The sequence below is a fragment of the Anastrepha ludens genome, chromosome 3, assembly GCF_028408465.1.
Source record: "Anastrepha ludens isolate Willacy chromosome 3, idAnaLude1.1, whole genome shotgun sequence".
Classification (NCBI taxonomy): domain Eukaryota; kingdom Metazoa; phylum Arthropoda; class Insecta; order Diptera; family Tephritidae; genus Anastrepha; species Anastrepha ludens.
The window spans coordinates 29,426,160-29,440,855 of NC_071499.1; the positions used below are offsets into that span (position 1 = coordinate 29,426,160).

Below are 14,696 nucleotides of genomic sequence, written 5' to 3' on the forward strand. Positions count from 1 at the left end.
TTCACTTGTGTTATTTATCTTGTGGTGTCCATCTCGGGCAGACTTGTACTGGTTCCATGGCGAAACTGGATATCTTGGAAGTATAGCTCTTCTTCTTTCTCTCGATTTTAAATATACGTCACCGTCAGTGATTAATTTTTTACCGACAATTTTACCTAATTTTACCTAACGACTCCATATTTTAGAATTAAAACAAAAATTTTGAAGAAATATTTTGAATCGAAATGTCAAATTACAAGTTTATAAACAAAAATTAAGAATGATATGATATAAAAATGTCTAAACCAAGAAAAAAAAAACATTTGTCGGGAAATTTGATTTGCGAAAAAAGTTGTCGGGGAATTAGATTCGGGAAAAATATCTGTAGGAAAACCGGTTGTCGCGAAAAAAGAGTTCGTGAAATTGGATTCGGGAAAACGGGTGGCTACCCGTAGGGAGCGCGTCTTTTGTTTCTATGCTGAAAGGTACTTGAAGCGGCAGGTCACGATATTTTGTAGAAAAAAAGTTAGAAGTGCTTTTATTACCTCTGTGGTATTTTTTACCCAGTAGCTACGAACGCCGGGTTAAATATGTTACGCTTTTATAATTAGTATTTTAATTCAATACTGCCTTAACCTTTGATTCAGCCCAAAAATTGGAGTAATGCCTGCATTACAGACACCAGTGAATACCTTGGCTTAAAAAATAATATGTATTAGTTAATATGAAACATTTGCTAGAACTACCCATGTAGATCAAGTAACTTTTTGGTTACGTTTGGGATTAATTTTATTTTCAACTTTGAATTCACCCAGAAGCGCTGATAATTGCATATTGCTTAATGCAGAAACAAAAACGAAAATGAAAAATATCGAATGGCCTAAATAACGAAATCAAGCCGAAGACAAGAAAAGCGAGCTATTAAATTGAAGTAACACACTGATAGTTGTTTGTAAACATGCACTGCACATTAATATACATACATACATACATACATATGTACATATTTACTTGGTGGTACAAATCTCTGGACAACGATCAGCCAGCCAGTTGCAATACTACTTATGCAGCGTGCTCAGCTGATCGCGCTATCAAAAGGGAATACGTAAAAAAATCCATTGCTAATAAAAAGCACGATTACATACATACATGTTTGTATGTATAAATGACAAACTTGCTTTTACACTTTTGAAAAACGTACAAACAAAAATAAACGAGCACCAACTAGCAATTACCGTTGGTTTGTTGTCGTAATTGTGAAAGATGAATTCGAAGCTGTAAATAAAACCAAATCAACTCTACATACTTATGTGCATATGCAGGTAGTCATTTTGCAGAAGGAATTAAACGAGTAAACAAATAAATTGTATAGAAAAAGTAGATTTTATTGCCAGCGCATGACTTGCATAAAACCAAGGAATATCTAATAGCTATTTGCATATGTATGTATGCAGTTATGTATATGGTAAAACTGCACGCATAAAACATAGATGAGCAAACTATATTTTCAAATTTAGGTATCTATATATATTTATGCTAGTTTTTATAAAAATATATACACCTAATAATGGTCTACTAACAGACACTGCACCCACTACGCGGTGCTTAATACGATAGCACCACCACATTTTTGGCATTTACTTGCTTCCAAATTAGGCACTACATACAAATGTATTTAAAAACCGGAAATTCACATTATCTTATATTGAAAACCGGATCTTTAACTTTATAAACACGCAAAATCTCCAAAGAAACATTTGCCTCATTTTTCAAGGTAACAGTAACAGCGGATGCAATAACAAAGGAAGTGTGGTATTTTCTTTTTTGCAGCATTTAAATGATTAGATAAAATATTCTCGTTGGCTATTCATGGTTGTATGTTTCTTAGCAACAGACATACATATGCGCATGTAATTAATGAATAATTAAATGTGTATGCATGCTTCAATTCGTACTTACCTACGTTTACTGGATATTTTGCCATAAGCAATTATCCAAAGAGCGGCCGAAACGCCCGCCACTCCCACTATGGCGCTCTGATTTTGCGTGATTTTACTTAGCGCTGGTGCCATGTTGCGATTTTCTGCCAAAAGTCGACAAAAAACGCTTGTTTTCTTTTCTGAAAGTAACTATGTACGTGAAGTGCACTACTCACACTCCTTCGCCTATATCCTCAGTCAGTTGGATACGACCAGAAAATATACTTTTTTTTAATCGTTTTGCCTCCTTATTCTAGTCAATTCAAAAGCGAAAAAATAATCTTATTAATTTTTTCACTTATCTAGAATTTCCGCCTTATTTTTTCACTACAAACAAAAGCAACATTCGCACTACTAAATATGGAGGTATGAAGAATGTAGCACGTCTCGTGAAATCACTAGCAAATTTTAAATTTTTATCGTCCGTATTTTTTAAACCGTGTGCTTTTAATAGGATATGCGAATACCGGGCCGCTGTCTCCAATAAGTTAAAAGGTCTTATTTGAGCATTTTAATTATATTAATTTGCGCAACACTAATTTTGCTCTAACATCACATTCACTTGATCCAACTGCAATGACAAACGATGGACAGGCGCTTTTATCCGTCAACGCAATTTCTTTTTGTCATTATTTCCTCCTAGTGCTGCCAGATGACTATCATCAAATTATTTCCGACGAAGCATATTAACAAGGTAGTAGAAACAAAGCAGCTGATTCTATTTTTTTATAATTCAACGTGTTCTTTGAATTGTCAAACTTTGTTTACCTTTTACTTTCTTGTTGTTTATAGTGTTCAAGTAACAACAACATACAACCACTGATACATTTGAAATTCCAGAGATTCCAAATAACAGCAATAACGCGTTATTTTTGAGTTTGCCCAATGATATAATATTCTCTACGCCGTGTGTTTGACCTAATGCTGCAAAGAATGTTAACTCATTTGACTGAGAGCAATTTCATATCCTTATAAATTTATAAGCAAAGTTCTTTTGATATTTGTTTGTACAAAGTGTGATCAAATAATAACTAATTTGTGAAATATTTAGTAAAATAATATTAAAACAACTGAAGCAGTGTTGGTGGGAAGTTTTTTACAGAACTCTTGATCTAATATAATTGGTTCATGCATAATGGATTTTTCGCTAACTGAATTTGGTAAATTTCACGGTATACAGAACTCTAATGATGGCGCCGTCCAAAAACCGCTGCAGATAAACAAACAAAAGGCAAAGCAATTATAATACTTGTTTGTAAATATTCAGTGAATGAAGAATATTTTGATTTTAAGATTTGTGATTTGTGTGTATCTTTTAGGGGTTAAATGAGCCATATGAGGTATATCATTTTATGGATTGCTGGGTAAACAAGTGTTTAGCCAGATTCCAGTACGTTTGGATAGGCTTTGAGAACTCTGTATTAGACACTGCGATCTGAGTTACGTCTCCCGGAAAATGGGTAGCCAGTAACATGCTCCGTTTTCTTCATTCCCCGTATATGTGCCATCTGTCTTTTTGATACAAACCGTATAATCAACTCTCTCTTTAGGTTTGTCGAGCCTTGCTGCAACTTGGGTTGAGATGATTTCTCCGCAGAACTTCCTAAAGCTACAACTTAAGTTATGGCCAACTCCACAAGCTGGCGAGCTGTCTCTATGGTTTTGCTCAAAGTGTCGATCTCAAAATATCTGGGGCCGGTTCATGATAAGCTCTACGGCGAGTAAAGGTTTTATCAATCTCGCAGGCTTGCTCCTCAAAGAGTAAGACCTCCACTTGCGAGATACCCGCGAGGTGGTTTTTAGCGTGTTGTTATTTTTGTTGTGTTTTTTCTGTATTTATACTCATCTTGTTCGTACGGCTCCCTCTTTCGCGAAGCCAGCTCAGCATTTTTATCCCTGTCGCGGTAGGGCCATCATTAGCTTTCAATTTGGCTCGGTGTTGAGGAAGCGGCGTTTGGCTTTGGTGGAAACGTATTACAACGCAAAAGGGCATTCTTAAGAAGATCAAATATAGCTAATAATAATGAATATCATAGAACCCATATCCATTTTTAACTGATTTTAAGGCATTAACAAAATCTAAATTAAATTTTGTATTATTATACGAATTGTTGTTGTTGCTGTTCTTGTTGTAAATATCCCCCACAAAAGTTTGAGAAATGCCGCAGGGGTGAAAGTCCTTAGTGGAATATAGATCGGGGTCGTTCGGTTAATGTAGAATCGACTGCCGACTGTCAATAGCATTCGACGCGAAGTTTTTGAAGGAAAAAAGCTATTCGGGAATTACTCAACGTCTTGGCACTAAATTTTTGATAACATTCAATGGTCAATTTTAATAAAATTGCCAATCGGGAGCAAATTGAACGAAGTTGCTATTTCATGCTGTGAAATACTTTAAGTCATGTATTGCTAACATGCGGAACACACCGTTGTAAGAAAGGGTGTGTGTGCGTATAATTCTAAATAAATGTTTTATTCTATCATTCTTGCTACACAACCAAGGATCAACATGATAGAATTATGGTTACGCCTTCCAAATTCATTGGGTCCTCAGTGCCCATCAATAAGCGAACAAAAGGAAGGGGAATTACTTTTTATGAAGAGGAAGAGTAGGCGAAACAATAGAAACAACCAAACACTAGAAATTATACGCACACATACCCACTTTCTTGTCACGGCTTCTTCCGCGTAAAAAACGCAAACAAACTGCATTTGGAGGCATTTCGTTTTGATTAGTTAGTTTAGTTTAAATCTCGCAAATCACAATACTACCAAGCCATTCACTGAATTTTCAGAATCGTGTAATTTCTTCTCTTTTTGTTTGTTTTATATTGACAAGGGACCTGATGTCAGACTTGTCCAAATCGCAAAAAATAAATTAACTGTTTTGTGAAGGCGCCACTATCAGTTCTCAGTTCTTATTTGAAATAAATATTATATTTCATAGCATGAATTGCCAATTGCTTTCAATTTGTTGACTCGATTGGCAATGTGATTGAAACTGACCATTTAAAATAATCAAAAATTAAGTGCCGAGACAAGTGCTCAGTTATTCCTTTTATAACAACTGCCAAATTTAATTGAATGCGATGGCAATATTTAATGCAAGGTGGATTTATTAAGGTGACAGCATTCACCCAGCTGAATTTTTCACCGTAGGTATGGCTGACGTCAAAATGATATGATTTGTTTGTATGTATTGGTATGTTTACATTCGTATGTTTACATTTGCTTGCTGATTTTGACGAGATGGTTGGACCAAACGCAACAACAAATACATGTAGGGTTTTACTTATATGTGTTTGCTGTCACCTGTAATAAATTCGCCTTGATTTAATGTGTATGTATTGGTAATGAAGTCAATTATATCAATGCGTTCGAATTCGAAAGCTTGTCAGTGATGATAAGAAGTGCGTAAAGGCAGTAGAGATTCATGATCTCCACCTGACATTTATGTTTACTATTAATCATATTCTGTAGAAAGTCTAGTTGTAGGGTAAGGTTACAGCAATAACTTTAAAGAGTTCAACTATACAGTATATTTAAGTAAAAATAATCCGAAAATAAGTGTTGGTAGTTCTTTGATATGAAAATATAGGATATCACGGATTATAAGAAATTTAGCTTATGTTTACAGTTTTCGTAAATATAATTGCAACTAACTTTTGTCTGTTTTTATGTTTAGGCAATACTGCTGTTTCCGTGGCGCCGCAATTTAATAGCGGATTCTTATAGAACTCGACAAAAGAAAACGAAATGAAGGAGTAAAATTTTTTGATATCTCGCTTAGTTTTCGAGATATTGAATAAACAAAAATAATAATAATAATAATAATTTTTTCTTCAATTTCGATAGAATTCGGCGAGATAAGACAAAATATAGGAGTAAAATTTTTCGATATCTCGAACTCCTTGTCGCGTGGGCGGCCTTTGCCCGCGCTTCAAAAAAATAATCCTCATCAGTCCAACTCCGGCTACGTAATCCACAGTATTTTTGCGTAGAACTTCTTTTCGCGTGAGCCGCCTTCGGCCGCGCTTTACACAAATAGCCCTCATCAGTCCGACTCCGGCTACGCAATCCACAGTATTTTTGCGTAGAACTCCTTTCCGTGTTTTTTTTTTTCAATATCTCGAAAACTAAGCGAGATATCAAACATTTTACCTTTCATTTCGTTTTCTTTTGTCGAGTTCTATAAGAATCCGCCATAAGATTGCGGCGCCTCGGAAACAGCAGATTCCCCTGTGTGTAAAACACAATAAATTAATTAGTGTGAAAAATATATATTTTTCATCGTAACATGTTGTCTACAAGAGCTATCTGTCAACATTGTTGTTAATACAAAAATTGAATTAGACGTTCAATGAAATTAATTCCCTCAACTCAACTTCACTCAGAGCAACCCTGCCATAGTCAGCAATTCAGCGCTTGCCGATTATGAATCGTTCCGTCAATCGCCATATTGATTTTAGACGAAAAATCTCAACCAGCCACATTGGACCGTGATAATTCGAAGCTACACTTAATCGAATTAATTTTCTCAGCTCTTTCGGAGACCTAAAGGTATGGAAAATTCAGAAAAAAGGTGCTTCATATTTTATGTTTTGTTGCGTGTTGCTAAAAAGTGGGTAAGGAATGGAATTTATGGATAATTCTGCAGAGTTGTATAGGCGGTGACGATTACTCGTGAAGTTGTAATTTGGGGGTTTAAGTAAAATTACATAACATTATTTTTGACTTAATAAGTTTTGATTGAGTGGACAACTCGTTTGTATATTTATGTTAAATGGTATAAGAACATAAATCAAATATTTAAGTATATATTTGAAGAGATAATGAAATGAAATGCACAGTTTGGGAAAACACGAAGTATTCATGCCTTCAAGTTCATTTTTTACGCAGGAATTTTTAAATACGTTTCCATGAATAGGACACAAACATAACAGCAGATCGGAGAAATACCAGCAAAACTACATACATCATCATTTGTACTGCATAACAAAGCCGGAAAAAGAAACTTTGGGACGAAGCATTGCCAACCAAACACGGTAGTGAACGCTTGGTCCTACACCAAAGTGGAATAATACAGTAAGAGCGAACATGTAATGTCCTTTTTTGCATTGACATCCATTAAATTTCATAATTATTATTGCTAAAAATTAATATTTACTTGTTTCTAAATTTTCTTCAAAAATTGATTAAGTTAAAGACAAGCATTTCGCTTAACTTTGATTTTGAACAAGAAAATTTATTAAAAATTTTAAAATATGAAATAGCGAATAGGGACTGTTATGAGTATAAAAGCAGTCAAGGTGCAATTATAAAGCGATTTATTAAAAGGGCTACAGTTTGATTTACAGATACTAACATCACAACAGCCAGCGACAAAACGCAGAGTCTACAATGTCTTCTATGAATCAGCGACAGAAACGCGATATTGGATATGATCAAGATTCGCGCAGAGAAGATCGTAGACGGCGAAGTCATTCACGTAGTCGTTCGCGTCATCGTCGCTACCGCCGTAAAAGTGATGATAGTCGTTCATGCAGTCGATCGCCGGAATATCGTAGGCGCCATGCCGACAAACGTTCACGCAGTCGTAGTAGAAGCTCAAGTCGTCGCAATAGACCCAGCTCCAATCGACGACATAGAGATTCACGTAGCCGAAGCCGCACTCCTACGCGTTCACATCGTAGCAGCAGAAGAGATTCGCGTTCACGCAGCTCAGATAGGCAATCACGGCAATTGCGCGATGGTGAACGTCGCCAAAATGTTAATGAACTCAAAAGGTCCACAGATTATAACCGTTCGACAACAACATTAGAAAATACAGATTTACAACATCTACCGTTGCCGAAACGTGAACCGATTGGCGCTTATTATAATCTCGATACCGATGAACCTATTGACAAAGAGCGCATACATCGTGAAATGGAAGAGAAATTACGTCAGGCACTTGCTAAAGAAGGCAAAGTGTATCCACCAAAAAAGCCAGAAGCTTCACATCCAGTATTTGCGAATGACGGTTCATTCTTGGAAATTTTTAAGAAAATGCAAGCGCAGCAGCAACAACACCATGCGCCGGCAGCAACAGTTACGGCAGCGTTGGCACCAGTAGTGACGGCTCCTGTACTTGCATCTACCTCAAATGCTGCCGCCTATATTGCGGCCACATCGACCGGCAAGTCTGCGCCACCACCACCATTAGTCGGACGACGACGTGGTGGAAAAATTCTCAAGACTGGCGTCGTTGCCAAGCCCAAAGCACAAGCGGAACAAAGTGACGACCCCAAAGATTTTTGGTCACTGTACTTAGCAGAAGTCAACAAGTACAAGAATCATGCATGTGATTCCGACGGCGGCACTAGGCCACTTGTTAAGTGAGCCTAAATATGCAAAGAATTGAACTTGAATAGAGCTCATCGATAAATGAGCGAATACTTCGAGTTTTCCCAAATTAATCTAGAAATCTGTGCATATAAATATATGATTTACTAATGTTAAGAAATTTTATCTAAATTGGATTATGAATCAATTCCACTTCTAAAAACATCCTTTGAATAATTTACATTTTGCTCTATGAATTAGCGTTAATTGTAGTTGTAAGTGACTATTTTTTAACAAAGTTAAATGGATAGGATAGCACTTGAAAAATTGAGAGAATTACCCACACATTTTGCTGGTGGTATTCAAGCACGAAGTTTTTACGTGCGAGTATTGAAAAGCATTTATTTATAGCTTTCAAAAAATACACACATTTATATAATTTATTAATTTTTATGTTATTGCATTATTCGTTCATTTATTTTTACGCTTTACTAACAATTACGTCATATTGTACTATGTTTATACCTCCTTACATTGCATTGTTTGACTAATTTCATATTTTTCGCCCTCAACTAACATTCATTATTTTCATAATTTTCACATGATGATTATTGCATAACACTGAATTGATTGATTGAAGAGCAGAAAGAAAAAATAATTGTCTCATGTCGAAAAAAGAGCCGAAAAAAAGCGAACCCGAATATAAGATGGAAACCGTTCCAATGGATCCACGTTTTCCAAATGCGAATGTAACGCGGCATTGCTGGTTTTCCTATGTGGAATACCATCGCTGTCAGAAGAGTCGTGGTGAAGGCCATGAATCATGCCAATATTTTAATAAAGTTTTCAAAACAATGTGTCCCAATGCCTGGGTACAAAAGTGGGATGAACAACGGGAAGCTGGTGTTTTTCCTGGCAGAATTTAAATTTGAATGAGTTTATATTATATCAATTATTGTTAATTGACAAAATTATACAATTCTCAAAACGCTTCATGCACACCCACACCCACCCACATACACCTAAAGCAGCGCCACATGAAAACCACTTTTTCGCCTATTTAATATAAATCGCTTTAATAAACATGATTTCAGTACGTCGTACATTTTTTTATCGAACCTCGAATAAATTATTGATAGAGCGATTCAACTCAGTTTAAATGCGAAACGATGCCATTTTGAGATTAAACATTTTACGCTTAAAGTCGAAGGCTGAACTGAATTGGTTAAGCGCGAAAATTCTGTTTCAAGCAGTTGAATTATGCATTTTTTTTATTACGATTTTTACTAGCAAAAATTACTTTGGACATATCTTTATATTATGCAATACCCTGCTCATTTCATTAGTTTTGATTTTGTAACATCCTTTCGAAAGTTATACACACTTTTGTGGGGATCGCAGCAAAGTACATTAAAATCTATTTATGGTTAAAAAATATTAATATGCTCTACTTTGATAGTAAACGATTGTAACCATTCATCCATATAACTAACGTACACATTTCTCTTGTATGCGTCCTTGTATCCTGTTGTCATGCAACCATCAATATTGCTTGGTCGATCGCTCGCTCGCCCGCTCCTTCGTTTTGCCTTTTTCTTGTGCGATTTATTATTTGCAGTAATTTATAATAAATAAATTTCCATGTCCAAAAAAGGCAAAGAAACCACCATGACGTACAAAATGGAAACCGCACCCTTCGATCCACGTTTTCCCAACCAAAACGTGACCCGCTACTGCTACCAATCGTACATTGACTACCATCGTTGCCAGAAGGTGCGTGGCGAAAAGTACGAACCATGCAACTATTTCAAAAAGGTGTTCGCAACGATGTGCCCCAATGCCTGGGTGGAAAGATGGAATGACCAACGTGAAGCTGGCACCTTCCCTGGCAGAATCTAAATTGGCATTTGTGTGGGATTAACGAAATCGATAGCTTTGCGCTAAGAAGATACTCTGGCAAAACTACCAACAAAAACCAAAAACATACCCACGTCTATGTAATTATGTATTATTTACGTAGAAAGTTTCTATATGTAAGCAAATATTGGCTATTTGATTGAAACTAGATGTGTTATGTAATGCTAAATAAATAGATAACATGAACCTATAGACGTGTTTTATTTTAATATAAAAAAAATTTAATTGAAAAAAAAAATTTTATTGAAAAAAAAATTTATTAAAAAAAATTGGATTAAAAAAAATTTATAAAAAAAAACAAAAAATTGAATTAAAATAAAAAATTAATTAAAGCCAAAAATTTAATTTAAAAAAAAGTAGTTAAAAAAATGAATTAAAAATAAATATATAATTTAATTAAAAAAAATTAATTAAAAAAAAATTAATTAAAAAAAATTTAATTAAAACAAAATTTAAATAAAAAAAGTTTAATTAAACAAAATTTGATTAAACAAAAATTTGATTAAAAAAATTTAATTTAAAAAAAATTTAATAATAAAACAATTTAATTAAAAAAAAAAACAAAAAATTTAATTTAAAAAAAAATTTAACTAAATAAAAATTTAATTAAAAATTGAAACAAAAATGACTTAAAAAAAATTTGATTAAAAAAAAATTTATTAAAACAAAATATTTAATTTAAAAAAAATAATTACTTAAAAATTAAAAAAAAAAAGAATTTCATTAAAATAAAAAATTTAATTAAAGCAAAAAATTTAATTTAAAAAAAAATAATAATTAAAAAAAAAATAATTACAAAAATATATTTAATTAAAAAAATAATTCATTTAAAAAACAAATTATTTAAAACAAATTTAATAAAAAAAAGTTAATTTAAAATCAAAAAACTTTAATTAAAAAAATGAAAAAAAGAATTAATGAAAAAAAATTTGATTAAAAAAAATTGAATTAAAAAAATTTAATAAAAAAAATTTATTAAAAAAAAATTTTTTTAATTAAAAAAAAACGCGTATTTCGTATCTCTTCGCATGCTGCATAAAATAATATTTGGTGAGACCTGGAAAAGTCCACTTAGGCGCAATGCACGCACGGATTACTGGAAGACGACTTTAGTTTTAAAACTGGGCGCAAATTTATTAACAGCAAAAATATTTCTCATAAACTTTTGTGGAGTGCTGGTTCTGTTAACTCTCCGTTAGGCACCCGGGTCTGGCCAGATTTTCGAATTTGGACGTGAATTTAACATCTTTCTATTATAGCTAACGACTTAAGAGGTTAGGGGTAGTCAGAGAGCCGAAAAAAATGATGATTTTCAATCATTTGTTTTTGCTAGTCAGTTGCTTTATTTTACAAAAATAAAAAACATTGCTTTAATCGAATTGACTTTAGCAAAATTTCAAAAAAAAAAAAAATATTAATTGTAAAAGTTGTCGCTGTTTGTGTGGAGCCCGTTTCTCTAGAAGTCCCTTGCGGTGATCATCAGAAGTGCTTGGATATTCATCTAAAATCATTCGGACAAGAGAAATTAGTTTTATTAATAGATCATCTTGTGCCTGATCGAAGCTTGTTTTTCAAAATTAGCAAAATGGCGGCCTGAAGAAATATTTTTAAGATTTTCGAGAAAAAAACCGACAATTGTTTCAAAAAATTGAAATGTTTGAAAAGAAATCAGGAGTTTTTTATGTTTTTCAAAAGCAGTATAAATTTTATTGAAATCTACCAAGCGATTTTGAAGTTACAGTGATCACTAGTTCAAAAAACATAGTTTTGAGAAAAAACGCGTTTAAAGTTTTGCTATCGAGCTCCGGAGCGTCCGAGCGCCCTTTGTTAATTGTTGAATAACTCGAAAAGTATTGGTCGGATTCACTTCAAATTTTCACACAATATTTCAAAGTTATTATGCTTTAAGAAAATGCAAAAAAAAAATCAATTTTTTTTTGAAAATTCTGACTCCCCTTAACCCCTTAAGCCTGCAGGTCAATACCCAAAATTTCTACGGCAGTCGGTTCTACGTTACCGAAACGACCTGGATTTATATCCGGCCAAGAACTGTCACTCCAGCAGCATTCCTCCTATGTAAGTATGGGGAATGTTTATGCTGCTACAACAACAAAAACTCAGAATTTCATTTTCTATCGATTTATGCATATATTTCTTTTAAAAAAGATCCTCTAACACGACGAAGAAAGGCCACACCCGGGTATCCAAACAAAGATTTTTAGAAGAGTGTCCGATAGAAAGTTAACGTGGACCCGTTTTTCATTCCTCCAGTTTTCATATTCTGTACCACGTAACCTCTACAGAGAAATACCAAAATAAATTAATAGGAAAGTGGCTATTTTTTGGCGCACAACAGCAAGGATTTTTAAATTAAGTACTGGGATGGACTATAACGAATCAAACGTAGCACATAAAAAAAATCCTAATTGACACATAATTTTCTTTAATAGGTACAGATAATTAGGTGTGCGCATTCTGCGTGAAAAATCTTTGATGTGAAAATTTGTGGCCACGTTTTTTAAAACCTTCGGAGGAGCACCTGGGTCTGGCCTTTTTTTCGGCGATCCTTTTAAAAGGTTATATCCACAAATAGATAGAAATTTTTATTTTTATAAAGGTATCGGCAAACTCAAATCGTTAGCTATAATAGAAATATGTTAAATTCACGCCCAAAGTTGAAAAAGCCAGTCTAGCCAGCCCCTGGGTGCCCAATGGAGGGTTAAGTACACTTGTAATATGCTTTTGCTATCACTTTTATCAAAATTAATCCAGCACAGATAACAAATTCTATGTATAATATCAGATAAATTTACAAGTGGACTTCTGAAGTGGTATTTAGGATACAGGTATGTACACATATGCCGATAAATGGCGCGTACATCCTATGTTAAGTGTTGGCTGAGCAGCCACTCGAATTTGCGGCGTGCGTCTTAATGTGGTTCTACAAATGGATGCGACCTCCGAAAGACATATGGTTTTTTATGAAAATATTCTTTTTAGCATATTTACTTTAAGTAAATCAGCGTTTATTAAATAAATTAATAGACTATTGTAAAAAGTAGGCAAAATTTTTGTTTAGGTTAGGGAGCTTAAATCTTTACATTTTAATTTAATAATGTTTCTATTACTTAGATAGTATAATTACAGGCTACATACATACATAAGTGCGATTATGAAACAATATAACAATAGCCATAATGGTCTTACGCGTCTTTATAAGAGTTTATATATGTATATTTCTTGCACAGGCCATTCACCTGTTGGAAATTATATGGCAATATAAATACTTCAATCGCAGGAACCATCTAGCCAACCATCCCTCCACCGTTCATTCACCTTCGAACAATCGAACTGTGATTTGCCTAATTTGACATTGACCCGATTGTGAAACTTACACAGCCATTGTGAAAATTCATATTGGGAGTTCACTTGCGCTGGGTGCTCTTTGAGGCTGTGAAAAGCAAAAAAAATCATGTATTATTCGATCATAATTACATTTACTCAACAGCTTACTCCTTGCGAAAGTCCTTGGAGCAATACTCGCATGGGTAAACACGGGAGAGCACATCAATAAATGTTTTCATATCTTTCTTTTGATTATCCGTGGGATTATCTTCATAAAAGGCCGCCATTGTATGTAATAAACCCCAAGTTGCGCGTCCTAACGCCACTTTATCCAATGGACACCCTTCGGGTACGGCTGCATGACTTTCTGGTTTTGTTTCTTTCGGCGTATCCTATGAGAATCAAGCTTTATAATCCATAATCACATAGTTATGAAACGCTGGTTGTGTGACATTCATCTGCTTGTGCACCCAACCTTCTGGAAAGTGCAATCACTTACCGCCTTGTGAAATATTTGACGTTGTTGTTTTGACCAATATTTAAAATCTGTGCATGTGCGACAATTGCTATCTGGTTTAGCCGGCGCGCCATATGGATCATGTTTAGACATTATTCTTCCCCTAACAAGCTGCAGTTAAAATAATATCAAATAAAATTTTAAATTATCCCCCTTAATTTTAATGAAAGAATTAGTTGCCGCAATCGCTGTCAGCTGTGATGAATTGTCAATATACACACGCACAAACATCTGACTACGAATGTGAGGTTATGAAGCAAAAGCAAATAGCAGGGCTGGCAAGTAAATTTGCACCCCGTTATATTAAAATTCGGATTCGGTACATCGGCAATGACGTCCGTTGAAGAGATAATTATGAAATAATAGTAGAAACGTACACGATGTTCGTTAATTTGCATTATCTGTCCAAAGTAGAAAATATGCAAAATGCGTATCTGTAAATGCCGTAAGGTTTACCTTCAACGGACGGTATTTAGTGCATGGTATTTTTCTTAATAGCAATAGGAAAATTAGAATATGGCAACTCCAATTACGGAATGAGAATCAGGCTATGTTCTCACGACTCCTAATTCGCTAAGTAGTTCGCGATTACCTTATTTTCATGAAGCACTTGTAGTGATTCGCTTTGACAGTTC

General features: G+C 34.3%; 4 protein-coding genes across 9 annotated transcripts in view; 2 read left to right on the forward strand and 2 right to left on the reverse strand.

The window, feature by feature from the left end:
- Positions 1 to 2,548, reverse strand: part of LOC128857280 (ATP-binding cassette sub-family D member 3) — a 55,130-nt gene extending 52,582 nt beyond the window's left edge. Inside the window, exons 1-2 of the mRNA XM_054092967.1 lie at positions 2,135 to 2,548; positions 1,939 to 2,062 (exon numbers count right to left, since the gene is read on the reverse strand). Coding sequence (XP_053948942.1) covers positions 1,939 to 2,051 — 113 coding nt within the window. The 5' untranslated portion in view covers positions 2,052 to 2,062; positions 2,135 to 2,548. The remainder of the gene's footprint in view (positions 1 to 1,938; positions 2,063 to 2,134) is intronic.
- A 3,829-nt stretch (positions 2,549 to 6,377) lies between these two features.
- On the forward strand, positions 6,378 to 10,389 carry LOC128857282 (cytochrome c oxidase subunit 6B2-like). 6 transcript variants are annotated; one of them, XM_054092972.1, is made up of 3 exons: positions 6,378 to 6,518; positions 6,858 to 7,057; positions 7,304 to 8,729. In XM_054092972.1, the coding sequence occupies exon 3, from the start codon at positions 7,359 to 7,361 to the stop codon at positions 8,337 to 8,339; it is 981 nt and encodes a 326-aa protein (XP_053948947.1). In that variant the 5' UTR covers positions 6,378 to 6,518; positions 6,858 to 7,057; positions 7,304 to 7,358; the 3' UTR covers positions 8,340 to 8,729. The 6 variants fall into 6 exon arrangements, with proteins under 6 accessions (XP_053948947.1, XP_053948946.1, XP_053948945.1 ...); XM_054092971.1 differs by having other exon boundaries at positions 7,316 to 8,729; XM_054092970.1 differs by having other exon boundaries at positions 6,379 to 6,518; positions 6,858 to 7,043.
- LOC128857283 (uncharacterized) lies at positions 8,822 to 9,894 on the forward strand. The gene has a single exon (XM_054092976.1). It carries the CDS (start codon positions 8,948 to 8,950, stop codon positions 9,206 to 9,208), a length of 261 nt encoding a protein of 86 aa, XP_053948951.1. The 5' UTR covers positions 8,822 to 8,947; the 3' UTR covers positions 9,209 to 9,894.
- Positions 10,390 to 13,217: 2,828 nt separating the features above from the next.
- On the reverse strand, positions 13,218 to 14,402 carry LOC128856325 (FAD-linked sulfhydryl oxidase ALR). The gene is made up of 3 exons (XM_054091623.1): positions 14,044 to 14,402; positions 13,713 to 13,936; positions 13,218 to 13,650 (listed from the first exon to the last, which is right to left on the reverse strand). The coding sequence occupies exons 1-3, from the start codon at positions 14,152 to 14,154 to the stop codon at positions 13,488 to 13,490; spliced, it is 498 nt and encodes a 165-aa protein (XP_053947598.1). The 5' UTR covers positions 14,155 to 14,402; the 3' UTR covers positions 13,218 to 13,487.
- Positions 14,403 to 14,696: the final 294 nt, after the last annotated feature.